Here is a 25,765-nt window from a genome sequence, read left to right as displayed (position 1 = left end):
CCCTGCCATTAATGTTGGATTTCCAGTTGCTCAAAACAGACAACTGCTCACAGTTTTTCAGTCCTTCAGTTCCAGATTAATGGTACGTACTATAGTAAATATTGCATTTCTTTTAAAGGTTTGTTCTTTCAAATTGTGTTTATTTCATTGTAAGCACTTGGTGAGATATGTCCATTGTTTATCCCTGTGATCCATGTTTTACTTGACCAACACTTCATATTTGTAGAGCTGAATGTTCAGCTCTCAAACTTTGGATGGCTGTTGGGTGCCAGAGCACAGGGGTCATTAGGGGCCAAACAAATATATGCCCATGAACCTCATAAGATAGGCAATAAATAAAAGCTACAATAGAAGACAAGGTGCCACCAAAAGATTACTCAGCAGCAGTTCGTTGCTATACCCGTTATTTTTCGGTTTGCTCTAGATTTTATTTTGAAAGTACGCACTGAAAATATAGGCATGCTGTCAGGTCTGCGTCAATCTTTACTTGACACATTTAAAACGGCAGTTGCTTAAAGTGATCGCTAGTAAATACACATGGATATATTCCCAATCCCAATAGTAGATAGACAGATAGAAAGATATAACTTTATTGATCCCAAAGAGGAAATTCACCCAGTGTTAAATAGCATAAAAAAATAAGAAATAAAATATACATATTTACATAAAGGCTAAAAAAAATACCAAAGGACCGTGCAGTCAAAACAAATATACCACGAGAATCACTGAACGCAGATATACATATATTTGAACCTTGCAAGTTTATCCCTTTAACTTATGAAAAGAAATGTATAATTTTATTGAATTAAAAATGTAAGTAATAAGTAAGTCATTGATTTATATTAAGGTTTAACCACAGAGGTTTGAAAAGACGCAATTGGTTTGTATCAATCCAGATTAATCCAGATCACTTTTATTCTCTTCTCTTTTCTTTTCTTGTGGGGGTTATTTGGAGAAAAATTATAAATATGCATTTGTTTTGTGAGTCATTCATTAATTAATGGGCAAATCTTTCTCCACATTTTGTTCCTTATACCTCATATGATATATGGCCATGAAAGAAAGACACTGATTTTAAGAACTTTGAGGAAAAACATTTGCAAAAAGTTTAACAAAACCTCATAGATTTGGTCGTTCTTAGGTTTATGACAAGGGAATTTTCCTTAAAATTAATATTTTTTGATTATTCTGCACAAAACAGTACAATACACAAACACTACACACAACAAAGTATTTGTTAAATTCCAGTTCATAGCTTCTCGTGGCTCTGTTGGGAAGGATGTGGCATTTGAGTAATTTAAACAAACACCATATATAGACAAAAAAATTAAAGTAGGATTTCATGTCTAATTCTCCCTGGACTACTGTTACCTGGGGAGCTGCTCAGTTTTCCAGAGGTAATTTTACTAAGGCACCTTGGGTTCAAATTGACATGTCACAAGATTAGAGTCAGCATGTTCAATTTCAACTTGTTCTAACCTGTCTAACAGCTGGTGATTCAAAATACTTGACCTGTTAAGATTTTTCATGGAAACTCCTGTTTGTTTTGCTCCTTTATAATGGTAGACTGTTATTAGACAGATCCGTTTTGGAATATGACATAATGCCACATCGTATTTAGAAACTGATCTTAAATGACTTTTATGGCAATAGAGAATCTATGTTATATATTTCTAATGAAGCATTTTCACTTTGTTTGATATATACATTGACATATTTACTTAAAAAAAGCATTACTAATTACTACGAAAGCACTGATGTCGATATGTTCTTGTTTGTAGAAGAATATGTTACTTGATTTGGTGCATTTCAGTCATCAAAAAGCACAGGATGTGCTTCCTGCAGCAACTCAGGATGTTCAGCCTGCCTCAGGAACTGTTAATCTGGTTCCACACTTGAGTCATCAAATCATTCGCTGTCTGGTTTATCAGTCACTGCAGCAAAGATCAATGAAGCCGACGTACATGCACCATCCAGGACTGGTACACCTCCAGAATCAGAAAGTGGGAGGAAGGAAACATCACTGCAGAAGCCTCACATCCCGGACATAACCTGCTCTGATCAGTGTTACAGAGAGGATATCTGAACAACCTGACCCAAGAACAGCTTCATCCCCCATCCATCACTCTGATGAAAGTAATAACATGTGTTTCATCCATCAACTAGCAGCCTGTATATACTGTGTATACACCTGTGCATTGAAAGGACAAGACCACCATAACCTCCATCTGTTTTCCTTTGGTTGACTTGTATAGAGACATTTTCTGCTGTGCCCATTGTTGCTGCTTCCTTTGTCTATCCCTTATTGGATCATACACGATAGACTTACTTTTATGTTTATTTATGTTGTCGCTATTGTTTATACTGGATATCCATGTGGGCCTCCTTGCACACTTTGATTGTCCCTGTGTGCGTTTCTCCCACACTAAGAGCATCTGAAAAGTACGGTCAGAGCCCTTCCACGCTTTTTAATTCCGCACAAGCTACTTCGAAATGTTTCGTTTGTTCGTTTGTTTTAGATGTTTCAGAAGTATCTTATTCGCGCAGAAGAAGGGAGATATCCTTCAGATGACGGTGTGTTTCTTCCACCGCACGCATGCCACGGTGAAGGGGCGTGCAGCTGTGGATGCGGCCCGCCGGGGGGCGCAGCGTGCAGCTGTGGGGCTCGGGTGACCCCGGGGAGGGAGGGAGGAGGCAGAGCCGCCGCGCCGCAGACACACTCCACATTTCCAGAGGAGACCGACCCAGCAGATCCACTTCCAACGTTTTGTGTCGAGCTCGGCGAACAAAACAAGCGGAGTAGGACCCGTCCCGTTTGCCGGGATAGACTATTATATAATTCCCCGGACTTGGTTCGCTCTTTATTCCCCCGGACGTCAGCCCACACGCACTGTATAGCTCATAGGATCTAAGTTTATTTACAGTAGAATAATCGGAGATCCTGGAAGATGGGTTCAGTCCCGGCGATATCAGCCCTTATTTTGGGCATTGTGGTCCCAGCGCTGGCCGGCTATATCGAGGTATGTAAATCTGCAGTGACTCCTGATTTATTGTGCACCAGGTTTTGCTCATGGAAAATGAAATCTTTTCGGCCTATTTCTGTCCACTTCTTTTTTTTTCACATGTGAGGCGTTTGCGGGCAAGCTCCGATGATCCTGCCAGCGAAACGCACTATTTTCTCTCGCGTGATGTTCTGGTGGAAAACATTGATTAAGCTTTGATTACTTCTCCCAGACGAGGTTCTCACACAAGGAGTGGAATTGATCCTTCCACTCAATAATACTGGGATTTGTACCACACTTGTTCCTGCTTGTAAGAAGAGTTTAAGGGCTTACGGTGTGTTTACAGGAGCTGATATAATGCCAGAGCTGGCTGGATTTTGGTCAGATAGTCTTCATGGTGTGTTCCCACATCATTCTGTGAGCTCTGATTGCAGTTTGGTGGTGTGAGTTCAACATTGTGGGTCTGGAAGGTGCTCTAACAAGATTACAGCAAGGGTTTGCTGCAGAGATCAAATGAAAGACAAAACGGACGCTTTGTCAGGCCTCTGGGGGACACACGGGACCTCTGCAATGGATCACGGACACTCTGCTGTACTTCATGATTGTGGGTTCCAGTCCACAGTGTGCGTGCATTACCACAGAGGAGGGAGTCTCTTACCACCTTATTTAAATTCCAATTTTTCCATGTGCCATGAGGGATGGCCCTCTTTAACCCCACCTGTGAAGCAGCCAGGCCTATTTCTATAACTATTAAGAGTCACAGTGCCATATTTTCAGAGCCTTATTGTCTGTAGGCCTCATATAATTGGAGACACTCAAATACGGCGCAAGAGAGCCTTTGTTGGATCCAATCAGGCCTAATGTAGGTCCTTTTGTTCAAACACGCCCACTCATGCACGTGCACACACTCCGCACCTACCTGATGTCCTACTTTCCTGCTGGATCTTCAGTTATTGTCCCTAGACTCTGAAGCCTGCAGTGCCAGACGTGCGTGCGCGCCCGCGCGTGTGTCATCAGATGACAATGCACCCATTTTCAGAGCAGACAGCCCTGCCACCTCCCACCACCACCACCACCCACCCACCCTCCCACTCAGAGGGATAAACACAAGTATTCCTGCTCACTGTTGAGACAACCATGACAAAACATTTTAAGAAAACATCTCCTCCTGGCACTGTTGTTTGCAGCACAAAGTGATTATCGGGGAATGTTTCTCTCCAGCTCCCATTTGTGACAAAAACCTCAGCCATTTTGAGGCAGTATTGGCTGGCATTGTGTGGTGGGAAATAATGGTTATTATGTCCCCAACAAAATCTATGCTGCTGCTCTCTCTCTCTCTCTCTCTCTCTCTCTCTATGAAGACTTGTCCCCTCTGCAATGATTGCCTCCTCAGTCAACCCTCCCAGGCGCACAGACGCGCTAATCGATATTACACAAAGTCTTCTGAGATGATTAATGGATGAAATCAGTGAATTTTCTTGATCAGTCACCCAGATTAAATTGAGAAATGTACAGGGGCTGCTGTCTGCTTTAACTCGGTGTCATGTGCAAGGACTCCTGTGGTTTAATCAATGGCTATCTTCAAGGGCAAGGCTTTTTTTCTCTGTTTATGTGACATTTTTATTTGCAGTAAAACATGATGTACATGCATATGGATATTCATATATCTCTGTATTAGTCTCCTTTATCTCCAAAAGGCTGCTGATTGTAGGAAACCTGAGACCTAGAATTACAGTGGTAGCAAATTAGAATAAATGACACACAAATATGATCAAGCCACCTCCACAAAGAGATCTCATGGTGCATGGCTACTCAGAAAAAGGTAATCGGATTACATCTTCAGTTAACTGAAGTTAAACATTCGCAGTCAGATTAACCGAGTTAAACTTCACAGTGCCCTTTCCTCAGCCCGGAAGTTAGTGAAGTCAAAGCTTTGTTGCCCTTGCTCTTGGTAACTCATTGTCAGGCTCAGACAGCCAGAAAGCGACTTGCTGGCTGTTGACCGTTGCTGTTGTTTGTCAGAGAAGCTGCTGGTGTGTGCAGACTGGGCCCCGTTGATGAGCTTGTGGACACACAGCCAAAGTGTAGATTGCTGTGCTGACATGCTGACTGCTCTCATCCTCCCCGACCCACTCCAACCAAGACCTTGAGCTTGAATTTACGAGCCGCCAAGAGCTCCACAGGGACACTCTCTGTGTCAGTCAGGGGTGGTTTATTCCCCTTCGCCCTTGTCGCCACCCTCAGTCCTTCCTTTTTGCGTATTGTCAATGCAGAGGTGTCACCAGACCACAATAGGCCCTTTTGTCCTGCGGTTCTTCTTTTTCTAAGTGTTTTGCATCACCCAGCCAGTTCAGCTGTGCAAATGGCTTTGTTTTGTCAGATACCTGTGAGAATGCCAGATTGTGAGCCTTTGTTTCTTCAGCTGTGATTCCTCCCCCAACACACACTCTCTATCATAGGCTTTCCAGTCGGCGGTCGCTTCAAAAAAGCTTTTGCCCCAGCATTTTATAGCTCTTCACTTTCTGCATCTTTTTGTTTTATACCCCTTTTTGTATTGAGAAAAGAGATAGCACACAGGCCAGAATCGGAGGTTTACTCCAAAAATTGCATCACACTGAGGCAATTGCTGGTATGGCTCCCATTGGATTCATGGAATACCAACTATGTGGAACAGTTCATGCATTTGGTACATTTTATTCTCTGTTGATTTAAGCAAGCAGAGACGATCGCAGCTGTGACAGCATAGAAATGAGTGTTATGCAACTCAATCTCAAGACAATTTCTGCCTGTCATAAAAACAAAAAAACAAAACCTGGGTGTTTTCCTTCCATTTGGCCTGTAGCATTAAATACATCAGCACATGTCTAGATTAAAGGCAAGATCAAGCTTGTGTGGAAGGGAATTGCTCTAAGATCACAGTGAGTGTGTTGGAGCCTGACGCTAGTCAGAGTGGACAAGCAGATCTGATTTGCAGAAGTTCAGTAATGCTGGATACTTGGGTTGAAGAAGGAAGAAAAAATCTGTTCAGCACAAACCAAAAAAATGACTGTTGTGTGTATTGCTTTGGTTACAGTCCTCTTTCATCAGCGTTTTTGCTCATATGATCAAATGTCTGGCTGTGCTTGTGGGCAAGTGCTGATACTGATATGTGCTCCTACTGTACGTGCTTTCATGTGCGTATTTGCTCTGGATATGGGCTGATAATGAACAATTGCTCGTGACTGAATACCCCCAGTTGGCTGTGATTGTTGAGGCGGGTGCTATGGAGCCCTCTGTTAGCAGGGCTGAATGATTCCCTGTCAGGGCCTTTTGTGTGTCCCCTGAATAGCAGCTACAGCCCAGGGTGTTGCTACCACTCAAAGGTGATCAAGATACTGAGCAGAGATGGGAGTGAAGGCAGCTCATTGGTGACGTTTCACGTCTGAATAAAAATCCAAAACAACAATCAGCGGCACTTTCATTTGATAGTGATCTCTCAAAACAACCTTGTGGGTGTGGGCCATAATTTAAGCCTTTTCACAGGCTGCTTTTTCTCTCTCCTCTGAGCCACAAAATTTGCCTCTTTGACCTTCACATTCTGCTGTGTCAGTCAAGATGAAGGCAGCAACATGTGCCCCATCAGATGAGAATCAGTCTCATTCGCCCTTGAATTTGTAGATTAGCACCTAAACCCTTGCTTTCAATTGTTGGGACAGCCCTGTATCCCCGTGAATCCTCTTAGTGACAAGAAACACTGGGTGCTTATAGATCTGCAAAGGGAGAGGTGCTAATCCCAGAACCCTTCCCTTCTCTATCTGCTAATACACTCATATGCTCACTCCCCCCACTCGCCCACTCGATCAGTCAAACCCTCATTTCCACACGCTGCAGAGGCAAACTGACTTCAAAGTATCACAGAACACAGTGAGTTGCCTGTGTGTAGTATCGGGGATGTTCATTCAAGGTGTGATCTATGTTCTGTGACTAACAGTAGGAAGGGATGTCTGATTGAATCTAAGCCCTTATTCGCTGTCCTTTCATTTTTTTCAAATGTACCTTCTCGCTACTCAGTTCATCAGCAATTTGCTCTCTGTCTGTCTCTCCGTCTTCCCTCTTACTGCCTTGGCTGTTATTTCCTCCAAGCCGGTGCGTGTTTCCATCAACGGACATGGTCTCAGCTCATCCTGGGGATTTAAATAGAGAGGCTTCATCAAGCAAGACTTGTTCTCAAGATGCCAGGCTTTGTCTCCCAGGCCCTGTGTGCACTCGAACTACTATGAGTGAGCAGAGTTGCCCTCTTTTTTTTTTTTTTTGCAACTGGAAGTGTGTGTTTGTGTCGATCTGTGTAGGCACAGAGTGTGTTTGTGCGCCTGAATCCTCTCATCCCATATTTAGGGTGGTGGGGACTTGGCACAGAGTGAATGAGTTCATATCGGCACACTCTTGACTGTGCATTGCCTGAGTCGCACCAGGCCTATGATATGATGGCACAACGTGCATGGTCGTGACAATCCTCATGGATGCATGTCCAAGGTGAAAGCCACTACACCTGTATCCATGGGTTTTCAACATCAGTCAGGCTCAGTGTGGCTGTGTGCTATTGTCAGTTTATGTGGCAGAGTGCTCAGGAATGCATAGCCTGAAGTGCAAACAGTTTGCTGCATTGTGCTGCGAGCAGCTCTCTTCCTGTGATAGCAGTGAGATTGACTACACTCTGGCAAGTTCAGTAGACAAAAACATCCCCTTTAATCCCTTTGAAGGAAGCCTTGTCATTTCAGACTTTATTTTTTAATGTATTTGCTGTTTGAGAATGAGAAGACAGTCAAAGGAGGTGAATTAAACCCTGTCACCCCTCCTGCTCAGCCTGTGCGCGTGTGTGTGTGTGTGTGTGTGTGTGTGTGTCCATCCCTGTAGCTCTGTGAGTCACTCTTGCTGCTTGAGTTTTTCTTCTCCCATGAATAAAATATCTGGTGTTCTATCTATGAGTTATGGTGTACTTGTACCTCTGCTTATGGCCTCATCTGTCTCCTCCCCTGTCCCCGTTCGTCCGCATGTGAAAAAGACTTTACCTACAATCCCTCCCCACCCCCACCTTGTTCTATTCAGGTGTGTACACGCAGCTTTGTAAGAGGAATGAATCACACACAGACTAGATTAGAGCCTATCTGCCTTTTTTTTTTTTTGCATAAGTGGGATGAAATGGAGACAGGCAGCTGAGGATCGAAGAGCCAGTTAACTGTATGCCAGGCATTGTTTCCCACTGTTTCCGTGCTCAGCTGCAACAGAAAACATAATAGCACAAATTACTCAAGGGCTGTTTTTTTTTTTTTTTATATCTTTTTTCTTCAGTGTTTCACCAAGAATCTTCAAATATCTTCAACTGAATTTTGTCTCTATTGTCGAACAAGCGGATTCAAATCAGACCCAGTTTTCCAAACTTCACTTGTAATTGATGTGTTTTTCTTTACCGCTTTGTTGATTTGTTTATTTGTCTGCATCTCTTTCTCTGTGAGCTCGAGTGTGTGGGTAGGGCTCTCTGTCTCACGCTGGGAAGCTACTGATGTTTTTTGCTCTTGGCATCGCATTCTGGATACCTTCGATTATTTTTTTTTTTTTTTCCTGGATACTTTGAGGATATTTTCTGAGGTGAATCAGGTTCTTTTCCTAACTTATCTGCATACCCAGGTATGCAGATAACACCGAGTGCCACAGTTTTATAGCTGAAGGAAAGTGTGGGATGAGGTGGTGCTCCTAGCTTGATAAGCAGGCTGGTTGATTGGCAGGCTGCTTTGCTGCTGTAGTGTGCTGTTTTGCTGAGCAACGCAGCTCCAATACTCCATCAGCTGCCAGGGAAAACAGAACATGTTAACTCTCCTCCTGTCCATCTTCCTTCATATCCTTCCTGTCTCATACCCCTGTGCCTGTGGTGGGAATGGTATCATCCAGACTGGAAACATGGACTCTATATTGTTCCTTTTTTTTTTTTTCTCTTAAGTTTATTCATTTTTTCCTCAGGAGAAGGGGGGTGGGGGATGGAAATGTCAGAGCGGTAAAAGATAGAAGCAGTGCGGTGTAAGTGTATACCCCCAGAGAGAGGCCTGCACTGCTGCTTCTTCTGCCTCTGCCGCCGCTGGTACTCGAGCTGTGTGACAGCCCTGTTAGCAGCCTGTCTGATACAGCACTTTCTCAAGGAGAAGGTGGCCAAGGACAAACAGCAGCCCCGTCGGACAGTCATCATGGGACACAGACAGAACAAGGGGGCGATTTCACCTACAGAGGAAGGAAGATCCAGCAATGCACCATGACTATTTTGAGCAGAAATATCAGATATTTGATCAAATTCTCTCCTCACATTACACTGTAATTAATTCAAAGGAGGTGTTCATGCTTGAGGAAAAGCTAAATCCTACAGAACCCCTCCCTGACCTCACAGAGGCAAGATAGTAAGGAGAAGGGTTGTGTAAAGTATAATTTGAGGCAACACATAAATGAGAATTGGAACTTGGCTAGAGCTCACCGGACTAAATTCCCTCAGTCTAAAATAGAAAAGTCAAGATGACTGAGTAGAGGAAATTAATGTAACTTGAATGCTGGCAGGAAACCCTGGGAAATAAAGGATACAAACAGAGTGAGACAGAGAGCATGTACAGCAACTCTCCAGTCTGCCTCTGGCTGTGGGTCCCTTAATTATCACTGCAACAATCGTACACAAGTATTTTTAGGCATAAACAACAATCTCACAAGTGAAATGTAATTTAATTTCCACCTATTCAATATACTGATAACTCTTCAGGGTTGCTGATATTTTGTCGAGTGGCCGGTTACATCCCGGACAGATCAAGAATCTGTCTATTTGGCTATTGATTCATTACTTGGAATTTCTTTTCTCAATCACTGTAGAATTCACAAAGTTATTTAAATTGCTTAATGCAACACCTAAGAAATTGATTCTTTCTTTCAACATTTTGGTGGTTAACTACATGATTAATCATAACATTGTTTCCACAAGTGTGTGTCTGTGCTGTTACTGTATTGGTGTGTATGCTTTGTATAACTGCACACTCAAGTCCTGATCGTAGGCAGCACATTTACCATTCTGAACCAGTTCTCCCTCCACCTAGATCCAGCAGCGGCTGAGCTATGACCCTGGAATTATCCTTGTAGTATTCCTCTTATTAAGTCTCTAACTAATCACCAGTAGATGTTTCCATTATCTATCACAAGAAGTTATTATAGCCCCATTCTCATGGAAACATCCATTGGAAATTATTTTTACAGTAACAATGATTGTGCACTAAGCCGTGAATTCTGAATGCTGTCACATCAGGATTTGAAGGCATGCTCGTGTCTTCCAACGTCATGTGTATTTTTTTTTTTTCTTGCTACAACCATCTCCATTTTAAATAATAAGTCCCTAAAATGACACTTTTTTTTTATTACAATCTGCAGTTCATGAATGTGGCAGTCATGCACCTCTATCAGCCATTTTGATCTGAGATAAAAACCAATCAAGCACTCCAGAGAATTCCATTAGTTTGATGAGATATGAATATAGCTCCGAGCACAAATCTGAAATAGTCTGCTGTTTTCAGACAAACCCATTAAAAGTCATTTGATCTTCTGCAGCTAATTATAGAGCCTTCTGAGTAGCTAGCCGCCTTTACTGGACTCCACCCCTCCATTCCCCACCTACCCTCCAACCGCTCCCTTCAGTGTTCATCACATCCCGTCCTTATGTTTCGCAAACCCATTTAGCATCGCTGCGCTATTATTGAGGTAACAAGCAGATGTCGCCGGCCAGTCATGCGAGGGATTTGCCTCATATTGTCCGTCATTATTCTGGTTTGAATTTAGAGAAGTAGCAAGCTGCAGCAGAGGGGTCTGAATAAAGATGTAAACTTTAGGACAAGACACAGGTGGCATTGGGGGGGGGGGGTGTCAGAGTATTGAGAAAAAGTGCTTATAGTAGACTGGCCCAGAGGGTGATGCTCTTGCTCTGAAGCCTGTGCTTTCGCTGTAGAGATGTGACTGATTAGCCTCTGGCCTCAGCATGTCCCATTGGAGTTATATTTTTCACAAGTTTGATTGAACCCCCCCCCTGCAGAGAGGCTGGGGGAGGGCGGAGATGGACTTAATGACAGATAAGCACGTCTACATCGCATCCATCATTTTCCCCTGGTAAAGATGGCCTCACTTGCATTGCCTGGAGCAATGCAGCTAATGCAGACATGTGGGTTGTGTCTCTGCTTCACTGCTTGGAGTCTGCAGGAGAGAAAAGGGAGCAGGGAGCTATGCAATCAGGGCACAGATTCATTTAAAATCGGCCTGGGTGGTCAGAGGAGAGTGGCACCACATGCAGGGACAAGAGTTAAACTCAGCTGCTCTCTCATTTTGCCATTGCGACTGAAAATTTGAATGCAATGCAGTGGTGATTTTTTTTTTTTTACTTTAAAAATAAAAATTCCAGTTTAACATCGTGTCCACAGGGCTTCTAGAATATATGGGGAGGATTTGGCTGTCTCAATGTGAACTCTTGCAGGCTTAACGGGTTTTCAGTGCCTCACATTTGAGAAACTGAACATTTGGTGTTTGTGCCTAATGATTATTTCACTAATGGTGCAGATATGTGTAACTCTGCATGCTGCCTGGTGTTTGCAATGTGGATTGCTGTGGATTTGTTGTATCAAACCAAAGATGATAAAGATGATAAATTTTTTTAAAAAATTGAAGAATTTGAAAAATCTGTCCCTTTGTATCACGCTGTCACTACTAAGGTCAACGACTTTCTCTATTCTCTCCAAATTCCAATGCAGCACAGCTGTCATTTGCTATCATGTCAGGCCGTCTGATAAGTTGGAATCATCTCTTTATGTCCTTGATCTTGTTCTTTCTCCTGCCGTTTTCTGGCCCCTCCACAACTCATGGCTGCTTTGTAGCCATGAGTTGTGATATTTCTGTGTTGTCCTTGAGACTGCTTCTCCCCGCCCCACTCTTATTGTCCGTTCCTACTGAGCAGCGTTCCCCCCCCTGTCCGTCCATTTTAGACACAGTGTCCCCCCAACCAGCCTATCTTCTCGCTGCTGACTGTACTACACTATACATTTCAGGACAAATTGGCTGTTTTATGTCTTACTTTGTTCACTGGAGCAGTTTGTCCTTGTGCACCCCTCACCTCTCCTGTCTCCTACCCCCCCCCCCCGCGCTCCCTCAGTTTCTCTTCTGCTTGCTTAACAATTACGTGCTCGTTAACTGAGGGGGACCAGGCTGTTGAGAGAGACGTCAGTGACAGGGCTGGAGGCCTCACCGAGGTGCCCTGTTACTGTGGTTCCTTTATTGACAAGTCTGCCTGCCTGTCTGCCAGCCCGCTTGGTCCCGGGGAGCAGCCGCACGGCGCTGCATGCTGATGAGCGCCGTGGAGTCATCCAGCAGGAAAATGAAAAAGCAGGAGGGAGAGTGTCGAAGGAAGGAAGTGAGGAAGGATGCAGCACTGTGTTTTCAGTCAACTTGGAGGGTGTGAGAGGACGAGAGGGATGAGAAAGTGAAGTGAGCACAGGTCATTTCTTCCAAATCCCCTCTCCTCAACGCTGGAGATTAGGCGGCTGTGCTCTCCGGCAGACGGGAGAGAGGCACACTCCTGTGTCTAATCCTCCTCTTTTAAACTGCTGAGAGCGCAGTACAAAGTGAGGAAAGAGTCAGCGTCCACATAAAGCAGCCCGTGGAAAACACAGGCCCATAGTTCAAAACAAACTGAGTCCCATCTAACAATCACCTAAGCCCTAAATCTCCTGTGTAGCCACTGCCAGAGTCACTGCTGACTTTTTCCCACCCAGCCACTGCTTCTCAGCAGGCTCTATCTCCATCACATCACCTGAAATCCCCATACTGAAAGCCAGCACTGTGTCAGAAACACCCCGGCAACCCTCATTAACTCCTGCCTCAGCGATGTCAGGGTTAGATGTGCACATGACAGTGATCACTCTATACTTACTGGCTAGGTAGACCTCCCCAACCAGCACAGAGAGGCTTTTAATAAATTGACAGGCAGCGGCCAATTAAATCATGCTAATGTGTATGTTACAGTGGGTGGCTTATTGGCCATTTGATTTCCTCTCCAGCTCAGTGGAGAGATCTACAGGAGAAAGAATGGAAAGTGCCACCTTTTCAAGAAGGAGGGAGGGGTGGGGCAATAAAACTAGAGAAAGCTGGGCAATTTAGTCTTCTGAACAAGGTAAGACAGCAGCTTCGATTCCAATTCAAGAAGGAGACAAAAGAAACGGGCGATCATTAAACAAAAGCAAATCTTTCCCATTTAAACAGAAAGTGTGCTCAAGTGTATATCCAAAACAGTGTCTCAAGTTTGGGCTAAAAGCATTGTTTGACTTAGTGGTGGGGCTAGTTGTTCTGTTTATTTTAGTCGTAAACATCTGGCATAGTGATGTCAAGAACGTAATCCGCTCAAGGCCACGTGGACCATAAGCCCGGATAGAGAGGGCTGAGAGGGTCGGCAGCTCACATGGCTCCGAGGGAGAGAGAACGAGAGAGGCAGAGAAAAGCAGGCAGAGAGGCAAAGAGATAGTTGAGGCAAGAGGGGATATTTGCACACAGAGTTATCCAGAGTGCTCATAGTGATAGAGATGAAAGCAGGGAGATGGAGGATTGAAGGGGGGGGGGGTTGCTCATGCAGAGAGCTTTTAGTGGTCAGGAGGGAAGAATGGGTGATTTCACTGACAGCGCTGCAGAACAGGCAGGAAAACTCAAACTTACTGTCAATGCACCATACAGCTGTCATCCTGCTGCTACTGAAAGTGGACCTCAATCAACACAGTCCTTGAGTCATTAACACAAAATGAAAAGCAATAATTGTCTTCTGGGAAGAAATAGATTTTACACTTCAGCCTTATTTACGCAATCATGCACCTGCATAGCCTAGCAACTGAACAACACGCTAGGGGTGAGACCCTCAGTGTAATTATCTCTTTATCGCCACAGCACACACTCATCTGTTATTTCTCTGTTGACTCACTTCAATGCATATACAAACCTTGTCTGAAGATTTTATATTTTTTTTTGACTTGTGTTGTGTTTGCATATGAGAAATTTGACAATGATGGCTCAAATTCAATTAGGGCTCTTCAGATTTGACCTATTAAGCAGCGAACGAAAATTTACAGAACCCTGCACCTAGGGGGCGACTCCACTGGTTGGTAAAAGAAGTCAGATGATATTGAAGTCTATGGCAAAATATCCCTAATTTTCACTTTTTCAGTAGAACAGGAAGATTCATTAATAGACCAAAAAACAGTGTATCAATGAGGGCGTGGCTATTGAGTGATTGACAGACTGGACCACACATGGTGGAGCTGCCTTACAATCAAGACAGAGTACGGAGCACTCCTCTCTAGCTCCACCTTCTCATCCAAATATGGGGTCTTCTGTTTGCCAAAAACCAAGATGGTGACAGTCAAATTGCACACTAGAGTTAAAAAAAAAAAAAAAAAAAAGCAGTTCCGAAACTAATAGGTGATGTCAGGGTGGGCTGGCACTGTTTTTCATGAAGGGTAATTATTGAGATAGTTCAGCAACAGTCAGCACAGTCCATTTTTTGGATCGTCACACTCTTCCTCCTCTGCCCTGCCTCTTCGGTTCAGCCCGCCTTTGTTCCTGTTTTCCTTTCTCTTTGCATCTCTTTCACGACATCGCTTGAAAATGATTGGAGTAACAAGGAAGCTGTAGTCGAGCCTTTGCGAAGACTTGACGTGTCTCCTCGTGCACTGTAAATAGTACACCACCAAACAGAACAAACAAATTTGTCCCCTGACTATCTCTTCCCCTTCGTCCCATGTCGTCTCTGGCTCTTGCACTTCAGTCTGCTCTGTATCTACCTGATCAATCCAGGTAAGGGAGTCCAAATGCAATATTATGGTGGCCGTGGTTGAGCCTCGGGGTTGTGCATGATGGGGCTGTAGAGGTGGGTGGAGAGGAGTAATATTGCAGGGAGATGCAGGCAGCCTGAAATCTGTGTCAAGAGGGGCCGTGGGGGAAAACAGCTCTTCAGCACCCTCATGCTCCTGCTCGGCCCCGCTCGCCTCGCTTCACTGGCAGCTACTGCTCACGGAATAAAAGAATAATGAAACACAAGATGCGGCAGGCATCCTGATGTTTGCCGTCAGGAGTTCAGAGCATGTTCACAAGCAGGCATCCAAGAGCAGCCCTCTGTGTGTGTGTGTGTGTGTGTGTGTGTGAGAGAGACACATCCCAGATAACAGCTGAGAGAAAGATGTTGAGACCACACAGTATTGACAGCACTGGCTGTCTGACAAAAAGGTGTCAGAGTGAGGGGAAAAAAGTGTGTGAAATAAGGAAGGGGAAAAGGATTAAATTGGGGCGGAGTGAGGACCTTTGTCCTGTGATAGCAGAAGGCAGCTTCGCCAGTGGTACCAGTTCTTTCCCATGATGGATGGCTCTTTGGCCACTTGGACATACATAAAAAAAAAAAAAAAAAGTCTTTTTGCATTAGTTGGGGAAGTCCTTGGTTTACCATGGAGTAATACCTGACTAGCGTGCATATAACTATTTACACTGATAGTAAACAAAATGCCACACAAGCACATTATTGTATTTTCTTTTAAATCAGTCTTTTGACACAATTTGTCACTGAAAGGGGATGTAGTCCGAAGCCATTCCATCTATTCTGCCTTAAAATCCCCTCAGCGCTCTCACTCACTAAATCTCTTAAGACGAAATATGCCTCTAATGAGCGTGTTATTAATAAACTAAAGAATAAAAAGTCATGCAATCGTTATGTTTTCTAATGTTTATTTCTCCCTTACTAAATAAGTGCCATTAGAGGGGGAAGGCCTGGAAGACAAGCCCCCACTGGCACACCAACTGGAGCCGCTTATAAATAGCCCAGACACACCTTCTCCCCAGTGAAAAGGCTCTGTGGCCCAAGAAGGAAAAAGTACTTTGCTCTAATTAACAGTGTTTTGCTCTTCTCTTGGCCTAGTATCCCCACATTTACATTTACATGGCAGGCTTTTAGTTTACTCTTGTCCAAAGCCACTTAAAATGCAGAATAATTACTAGGTCACAACGATGGCAAACAGTCCACAGTGAGGAGTGCTGGGGTAAGAGTGACAGTGCCCCAGCTTTTGTGATTATACAGTGATCTTGAAAGAGAGATGGGCAAGGGAAAGAAAAAAGAAAATGTGACCTGAAAGATTTATTTATTTTTTTGTTATTGTTTTGTTTTGTTTTGTTTTTTTTAAGAGCAATTCATAGTAAGCAAAGGAGAGAGATTGGAGAGGGAGGATACGATTGAGCAGTGAGAGGGCGACATGAGGTTCTTCAAGGCGAAATGAATTTTCAGGGTTTTAACAGGGAATGTGGAGTGACTGCGAGGGGCCACTAACAGCGTCCCTGCTGGTTGGCAACACTACACTCAGAAATCTCTGGAAGCTTTGTGTATATTTGGTTGTGTGAGATTTATCCCCAAACAAACTCGGAACTATATTGTGTAAATCCATAGAGAGGTGTTCTGAAATGTTTTCTTAAGACGGGCAAACATGAATCAATCGCCTACTTTTCTCTTTGTTAATGTCTACTTGAAACCAACATAAAAAACTCTCTTTATTCTGTGCCACCCTCTTGCATCACAGCTGCAATCTTTTCGATTCTAATTTCACACCCCCATTCCTCACCTTGAGCTGAAATTATAACAATAAGGCATCCAGTGGGCTACATTCAGACACAATGATTTCTTGTATTTGTTTCACTTTAACAGTGTATTTGCAGACTTCTGGCCACAAAAGCCAACAAATCCTCATTGACACTATGAATACCAGGAAGTCCTCCTTCACTTGTGTTCACCCAGACTGTGTTAGTTTTCTTTCTATCTTGTAGCTGAATAAGTCAGAATTGCCAACTAGCCTCTCAAGTCAAAACATTCTCAAATGAAGTGAATGTCAAGTGCAGGTCCTTGTCTGTTCTTGTGTGTCACTGACTTTGTTTCAAGTTAAATAAAGCACCAGAAGGACAGCGCTGACGCACCAAGGCCAGTGAAGATGTCCAGCCACTTCTGGAACTTAGATAAAGTTATTTATTTCTTTACATACACTGTATATAACTTCTTCTGTTAGGGGTTTGTCACCATCCCTTTGTCAGGGAGGTTTTCACTGGGAGCTCAAGTATCCACAGACGCCTTCTCCCCGAAAACAGTACAGGCGATTAAAATAAGTGATTCACTGATACAGTTCAGTGGGAAATCAATGCTTTGAAGTGGCTTGGCCGGGTGCTGCTCTAGATGTCAGGTGACGGAAACACTTCTCGCGATTTGAAATGCAGAGGTGAAAACGAGTGAGTTGTAAAATTGCGTTTAAAATGGGATAGTTTTCATTTTCAGGCAGACAAATAACGCCTCGTTGCATGAGCATAGAATTGAAGGCATCACTGAAGTAATTACCAGCATTAAAATCAAAGATAGAAGACTTATATAGTTTGAGAATCTACATTATTTTGTGATTCTCATGTGACCAGTTCTGAAACACAGTATTTCAAATGCTTAGCTCTAAAACCCATGTTAGTCTTACCCTCTTAACAGCAGTGCCAGGCGGGGGAGTGTCATTGTCGAGCAAATTGAAGAACAACACTATGAAAATGGGCACAGTTTGCTTGTTGAGGAGGACACTGAGCACAGACACAGCCTTGTGTACTGTACTTCGACTACGCACGTACGTCCCGGGGGGGGGGAAATTGGGAGAGACTGTGGAGCAGAGGTTCGTTTTCATGTTTGCACACAAAGACACAATGTTGCTGAACGCACCGAACAGGGCAAAGCATCTGTTTTTGTGAGTGTTGTCCCCCGTGCTGTTCACACGGGCTTCGACAGAACGCCTCCCGTCTCTGCTCCCCCTCTGCCACACTCTCATATGCCAGTCTCTCACAACTATGGCCTCATTCCCTCTTTCTCGATTATTTTTTTCCTCTCTTTCTCGAATCCACCCCCCTTTCTCTTTCTTTTTTGCCTTCTTCCTGTCCTTCCTCTCTCTGTCTCTGTGAGCTTCAAATGATCCGTCTCTCTGCTTTCTTCTCCTTCCTCCCTCGACTCTCCCCCGCTCCACTTCTTCAATCTGTCGCTCTCATTTGCCCTCGCCTTTTTCCCCTCCTCTCGCTCCCTCTTTCTCCTTTTTTCCTCCATCTCTCTCTCTCTCTCTTTTAACCTACTGCCTCTCCCTTTCTCCTGCAGCCTCAATGTTCCTCTCTGTGAATAGCTGGGATGCTTTTGTAAAGGGTTTCCATAGTGACGGGCCATTTGAACAAGTCGTCATTCACGTTGGTTTGCTGTAAGCTGGAGGGAGGCCATGTTATCTCCCCCCGACACACAACCAGTGCTGCTCCACTCAATCACCACAAATGTTGCCCTGAAACCACCAAGCTACTGCACATCTTCTAGCTGGAGCTTAATTATGGACACGTCTCACAACTGTTCATCTCCCTCCACTGTGCCGTGACGTTCAGGTGGCGTTCTGTGAGATCAAACTGCTGCTCAATCATAGCTCTCCTTGGAAACCGTCGGGGAAGTTTATTTGAAGGTGAAACATGTTAAGCGTAAATTATCATCACCAAAACGTGATGCATTTACTTTACAGTTAATAAATAATTTGAAGGATTTCTTCCAACCTCATGGCAAAGAGATATGTATGAGGTTTAATTTTTGAGAGAAATTTATCAGCTTTTTGTTTTCACATAGTATTACTATATTCAACCTTTATCTTTGTTGCAAGAATACAAACTAATAGCACATTAAACTGATTAGGTAAATTGTCTTTCAGGGAAACCTTCTCAAGAATAAAGACAACAAGATCCATTCAAATTACCTTGAGATCAGCGAAACTGTTGAAATTAGATAAAGATGTGTTACAGGTTAATCTAACAGCAAATTACTTCTACTAGATTATTCACAAGAAATGACTTCTAAAACTATTCACACTATTCACACTTTCATTTAGATCTTCCCCATGAGTCATAAATAGAAAGTGAGCGATGTGTGTGTTTATGCGGAAGCATGACCCAAAACTTAGTTTGAACTGTAAGTTTTGCAACCTCGTGTTATTGTCTTTGGAGGAAAGGACACTGGCACTATCTGGACAGCCTGTTCCCCAAACGCTGCGAGCACTGTAGGCTTGGAGTGGTGACTCATAGGACAACTCCAGAGAAGTCTTGAGAGCCTTCAGATGGTTAAGACAAAAGGTTGTTTCACTCGGACAGAGGAGCTCATTTGCATTGCACAGTGGGGTTGCCCTTTTGATTCATAGTTGGAGAACCTGACATTTTTTTCCCTTTTATTATTCTATTTTTACTGTCTGCCCCGTTTGAGGTTGGGAGGAAATGGAGGTTTTTGGTCAGTTGGAAACTGTTCCTCTGTTGCTAAATGTCCTCCAAGCAAACCTTCTTCACTGGTGTCATCCTTTTATTTTCACTTAGTATTCCTGTATTCAGCCGTTATTTTTTGTTCCAAGAATACAAAGTAATAGCACATTAAACTGATTAGGTAAGTTGTCTTTCAGGGAAACCTTCTCAAGAATAAAGACAACAAGATCTATTCAAATAACCTTGAGATCAGCGAAACTGTTGAAATTAGATAAAGACGTGTTACAGGTTAATCTAAAAGCAAATTACTAGTGTCAGGAGACAAACAGGTGGGAATTTCCTCGTTTAAGGAAGGAAAAGAGGGATAAAGCTGCGTCACTGGTATTTTCAGCATTTCGCACTTTGGAGCCTCGAGTCTCCTTAACAAAGGCATGTTCAATCAAGCACAGGTTGGGCTGGAGGGATTACGAATAGGCTTACTGTCTGAACCAGGGCTGGTACTAGCACGTGTCATGGCTGTGCCATTATCTTCCCCAGCGGGCATTGGGTGTGCAGTGTTGATGTATTTGTCCAACCCACCCGCCCCCCCGACACGCCAGGGCAGAAAAACAGCTGATTTTCCTGCCCTTTCCATCTCATGTCTGGGTGTGAACAACAAGAGATTAATGAGTCAGGAAGAGGTGATCACCACCAACACAATATTCTGCTCTCAGTGGAAAATCTCCCTTTCCCCTGAAACTTTAGACACACACTTTTGTTTCGTTTTTTGTTTTTTGTTTTTTTTTTTCACAATCTATATAAGTAGAAAATGTATGAACATTTTCAATTTAGTTTTACATTTGAAACTGATTGGTAGAAAACTCAAAGACCATTCACAAGAAATTACTTTTCTTTTCTTGAGATCTTCCCCATGAGTCAAAAGAAGAAATGCGGAAGCATGACTTAAAATTAGTTTCAACTGTAAGTTTTGCAACTTTGTGTTATTGTCTTTGGAGGAAAGGACACTGGCACTATCTGGACAAGCTATTCCCCGCTGCGAGCGCTGTAGGCTTGGAGTGGTGACTGATAGGGCAACTCCAGAGAAGTCTTGAGAAACTTCAGATGGTTCGGACAGAGGAGCCCATTTGTATTGCACAGTGGGGTTGCCCTTTGGATTCATAGTTGGAGAGCCTGACATTTTTTCCTTTTATTATTCTATTTTTACTGTCTGCCCCATTTGAGATTGGGAGGAAATGGAGGTTTTTGGTCAGTAGGAAATTGTCCTTCTGTTGCTAAATGCCCTCCAACCAAACCTTCTTTACTTGGTTTCTGTTGCTGGTTAGCCATTTGTATAGTGATGGTGTCAGCACTTCGGGCCCCAGACCTCCTGCGGGTTTTAACACCAAGAGAATTTCACCAATGCCAAGGGGTAATAAATATCTTTGGACTTTTATTGGCATCCATTGGTGGACAGGAAAATGACCAGTAATTCAAAATATACCCAGTGAGCGTATTTACAAGGATAATACATTCCACATAAATACTAAGCAACACTAAACAGCATTGGTAACTGTATAGGTTCAGTATCAGGTCAGTGTTGTGAAAGAAGATATTATTTGGATACCTGGTCATGTGACACATATTATCTTTTCTTGGTCTTGTTTTTACATCTCAAGTTTACTGTTTCAGGCCAACAAGACATTTTTGAAGATGTTACCTTTGTCTCTGGAAGTTAAGATGGATATTTTCTTAGCCTCAGACCCCTCAAACATCTGAAAGTACTAACTATGATTCCATGAACATTTCATTTTATGGTTTGGAGTTACGATCCCCAGCTTTATCTCCATTAGTCCATTTGAACAACTTAATCAGGTCTTCTTAGTCACGTTACGCTTATTGTATGAATAATCAAAATTTGATGAGCGCTTGAACGGTTGCTAGTAATTCACCGATGATCAGTCTTGGCATTGATTCCCATCTGAGTCACACTCACCACAAAAGGAACCAAATGCAAAGCTGTTTTGGACAACTGCATGAATGCTAGTGAATTTTCTTTAATGTCGCAACTGAAAGCGCTCTTTAAATCCTTTTTTTTGTGCGATTCTCTAAAAACCAAAGTCTGTCCCATTGTTTGTCTTCCGGGCTAATATTAGCCCGCAGGCTCCCACATGTCCCCCTCCTAATGATCTGTCTACATGTAGACAGATCATTAGCACTAATGACTTCAGAATACTCACGGGTCGGAACATCAATATGTTGACAGGCATTGCAGCTGGTATGATTGCTTCCAAAGATCTTGTTAAAGTGTTTAAAAATGTCACCATTTTAACACACTTCCTTTATTGAGTAGCTGCAAAAATGCAAAAAAAAAAAAAAAAAGTTCCCAATGACCAATCATTAGACAATCACACAGAGATTATCCCACTGGGAGATTTGATCGCTGCCTTGTCCATCTGAAAGCAAAATAAACTGAAAACTATCTTTAAATTGGATCAGATCGGCCACAGTGCCCATTGACATATTTCCATTTCTGAGCTGATTCTACCTTCATCTTACACTGCACTGACAAAATCATGTCTGCAGAGACATAAACGCACACAAATGGTACCAGCAATTACAGGACCGCATTTTATCACAATCACACACACAGAGCCCCCACAGCATGTGATACAAAAAGCTGTTATATAAAAGCTATAATAGAAGCTAATAAAGAAGTACAAATGCTTTAATTGCTCCTCTCCACTTATTAACACAGCATAGTCATTGCAGTGAACATTGCACCCTTATACACATAAACACCTTTTATTGCAAGCAATGAGGAATATGAGTGTTTGTTTTCTCTGTGTATTACACGTACAGGCAGTTTCCTGTGCATGTGTATATGGCCATTTCACCACTGCCTATCTTGTTTAAGTATTAAGTCACCAAAGGGAAGGATTAGGTGGATTAACAATGCCATGCATTTCTCCACAGAATCACATGGACACTAAGCATTCTGGGAACTCATGAGTCCTGACCAGTGCCTCGCTCTGGAGCTGCTTTTAAAAGGGCTAGACTTGGAAAATTGCTTCACCATACCTCTGCCAAAATTAGACTGGTTGCCATCACTCTGTGATACCTACGGGGTTTATAGACATGTTGACACTGGAGCTGATTTTAGCGTCTGCCGCTGAATGCAACACAGGCAGTTATCCAGAAAATATGTTTGTCAGAAATGTCAGCCAGGCACCACCGATGCCGAACTTGTTCATTAGACTGTCTGCAACACAGCAGAAGTTTGTGCAGAGTTTGTTTTTGTCTGTCAAAGGTACCATCTCTGTTTGAATTGGGGACTCATCACTGAGGCTCAGATCATGCTGCTTTGAATATCATGGCTGTGATTTATTCATTTCCCCTTTCCCGCTGTCCTCTCCGTGTGGGTTCTGGGGATCACTGCTGTTCACACTGGCCTTGTTTGACCTGGGACCACACACACACACACACACAGATTGGATTAGCTTCTTTGGATCTTGCCCAGATGCTTGTGTGGAAGGTCATGTAATAACTGACCCTTGCAGGTTCAGGTGGATTTTTCTAAAACCTCATCAAGGAATAATATCTGTGCTTTTCCAGTAGTCTTTGTTGCATTTTGCCTTCTGTATTATTTTCTGCTGGTGTCTGTATACAATCAGCATTGCAGAAAATATCAGACTTAATTTGTTCCTTTTCATAACTTGCTACAGAAAACCATTTTCTGCCTTCCATTCTTAAACAATAAAAAAAACAAAAAAAAAAAAAAACAAACAGAATTTCCCCAGACTCGGAAATAGTCTGAGCTAAATAGGCTATCACAGTAAATGTAAAGCCCTAATTTGATTTTCTCAAATTTATTCTGATTTATTGTTATTAAATTGCACGCTTATTCACATTCATTCACATTTCATCTGAATGATACTTCTTTGCACTGCCATTCACCCACAGCAGATAATGAAAGTGACCGGGTAATAATCTTCCAAAAAAAAAACAAACAAAAAAAAAAAAAAAACACTTGATTGACTTGATTTAGACATATATTTCATATTATTTTTAAAATGGATGTGAAAACAAGTAGAATGTATTTATAGTGGTGGACATCATATAATAATAAACGGTGTAATAGATAGGTAGATGTGCACTTTGTTTATCTCATAACTAGATGCAGACAAGTTGCAGTAAACAGGCTGTAAGTCAAAATAACATTGCTCTTGTACTCTAAGTGTTGCCTAGTGATGTTCCACAAAAGAATAGGAGACAGATTTATCTGTGTGTGGCGGGGGGGAGGGGTGTTTTCAATAGAGAACTAGAGTCATAAGGTAAATTTATCTGTTACAAGGATAAAAAAAAAAAAGGAGTGCTCATGTACGCGTGTGCTTGCAGTTTTCTGTGTTATTTCACAACGAGCTCTGTCATGTCTTCGCTTGTTTTATGTGAAACTTGGCTCAGTTCACAGAGAGCAGGCTAATAAAATGTGTTTGTGTGCTTGAAGCCGACTGGGGACTCAGCTACAGACTGGTGTGCATTTGCAAAGAGTGAAATCAAGCTAAATGATCCTCATCCCACACAGCTTTTGACAAGGCTCCGTGGTGGCAGGCCTGTCTCCTGTGCGCACGTCGCTCCACGCCATTTCTTCGTAGCATTACAGCCTGTGCTCATTTTGAGAATAATATGTCAAGCCGGGACATGAGCCAATCAACACATGTTCTGTACTCCCCCCCCCCCTTTTTTTTTTTACTCTCTTCTGTTCTTGCCTCTCCTTTTTCCCGACTTCCAACTCCTCCCTCCTTTGTCTCTTCCACTGACTTGCTGAGGCTCCACATAGCAGGTGTTCACACTTACACATGATATTGCATCTCATGTTGAGTCAGTAATGAGAGATGGATGACTTACTCTTGTTAGGTGTGGCAGCATATTTTTCCAGTTACTGTGTGTTTGTATGTGTTGATCCATGGTTGAATTTATTAGGTAATATTAGGCAAAAACATGACTAGTTTGTCATGATTAGTTCATCATGATTCATCCATCCATCTTCTACCGCTTTTCCGTTTCCAGGTTGCGGGGGTTGCTGGAGCCAATCCCAGCTCACACTGGGTGAGGGCGGGGTACACCTTGGACAGGTCACCAGCCCATCACAGGGCCATCATGATTCATGAGAGTGAAAATAAATTATTGAAAAAAAAAAAAAAAAAAACCCCAAACAAACATGTTTGGAAAAATGCAGAATATAAAGCTAAAGGTAAACTATAGCATGTATTTGCATCTAAACCTTTTTTCTTTTCTCTTAGCCTCATATGATGACTCATTTCATAGGTAAATAAGACGCAACCACAGTGTCTTGTGGCAGTCCTACCAACCCTTCCTGTCCTATAAAACTCCATGTCTTCTGAACTGAGTTTGTTTATCATCAACATCAGATGCATAAGTAGACTATACGCAAACTTCTCAGGTCGCTGTCAGCACCAATTCTGCCATTTTTGGTTTCACGTGCAGCTGAATTTAAAGGAAGTTAAAAATGGAGTCACTCTGGGCACAGAGTCCTACCCCATCCCTCTGTTACATGTGGAAACATTACAAAGCCCCAGGAGTACATTATTTTATGTAGCCCTTAAAGAGGAATTCACTTACATCAAATCACATTAAAAAAGAGAAAAAGGTGCCAAACTTTAGGCTGCGGGTTGTATTCATCCTTAGCTTCTTTCTCGGTCAAAGAGCTGCTTGATTCTTCTCATTTGTGCTCACCTGACTTTATCCTACAATGACTGATAAAATAGATGTAGGAAATTGTGCCACCACTGTTGAAATTGAGTCTCAAGAAATTGAATAAAATGTCGCCCATGGCATTGCTGTAATGCCTTTCCGAAACTTAGTCTTGATGTCACTAACTGCTGCCCTCCGCTGCACTTATTATTATAAATCTGGCCTAAAACTGTTTTTCTTAAAGTATTAAACAGGCTGCATGTGAATGCAGATTTAAGGTGGCAGTATTAACTGCCACCACTTTGCTTGCACAGCTATTGTTACATTGGTGGAGTTAAAGGCACACTGCCACTTTTTCACCGTGGCGATGGGACAGCCCCGTGCTTGTTTTTTCCGCAGCCGTGGAGTTAAGCTGTGGTCAGGCTGTCACTGCCTGCCTTGTCTTCCTCCCATAGTGCTTTTCTGCATCCCTCATTTCCTCTCCACCTCTCTGCTTCTCACACACCCCAAGTTACTCTGACAAAGGAATGAGACGGAGGAGGGCAAACGCGCTTGTGGTGCAGAGAGGGAGGAGGCGTGGAGCAGGATAACGACATGGAGATGGAGGAAGTGGGGGAAATGAGGTTGAATCTGAGGCAGGTGTGCCCCCAGGACTAAATCCAGACAGTCCAGAGTGTGCTCCCTTGCCTACGCGGACGAACATGTGCTTATGTGACTGTCTGCAT

The 25,765-nt window shown here is 43.0% G+C and overlaps 1 protein-coding gene across 3 annotated transcripts in view; it reads left to right on the top strand.

Annotated features, from left to right (window-relative positions):
- Window positions 1-2,715: 2,715 nt before the first annotated feature.
- Window positions 2,716-25,765, top strand: part of aplp2 (amyloid beta (A4) precursor-like protein 2) — a 50,106-nt gene continuing 27,056 nt past the window's right edge. For all 3 annotated transcript variants that reach the window (XM_029516982.1, XM_029516983.1, XM_029516981.1), the window contains exon 1: window positions 2,716-3,020. In XM_029516982.1, the coding sequence (XP_029372842.1) occupies window positions 2,949-3,020 (72 nt within the window). In that variant the 5' untranslated portion in view covers window positions 2,716-2,948. The remainder of the gene's footprint in view (window positions 3,021-25,765) is intronic.

This window comes from Echeneis naucrates, chromosome 13 (assembly GCF_900963305.1).
Source record: "Echeneis naucrates chromosome 13, fEcheNa1.1, whole genome shotgun sequence".
In the NCBI taxonomy this organism is placed as follows: Eukaryota; Metazoa; Chordata; class Actinopteri; order Carangiformes; family Echeneidae; genus Echeneis; species Echeneis naucrates.
The sequence above is the reverse complement of the archived record's forward strand: the minus strand, read 5'-3'. Positions and strand labels throughout refer to the sequence as shown.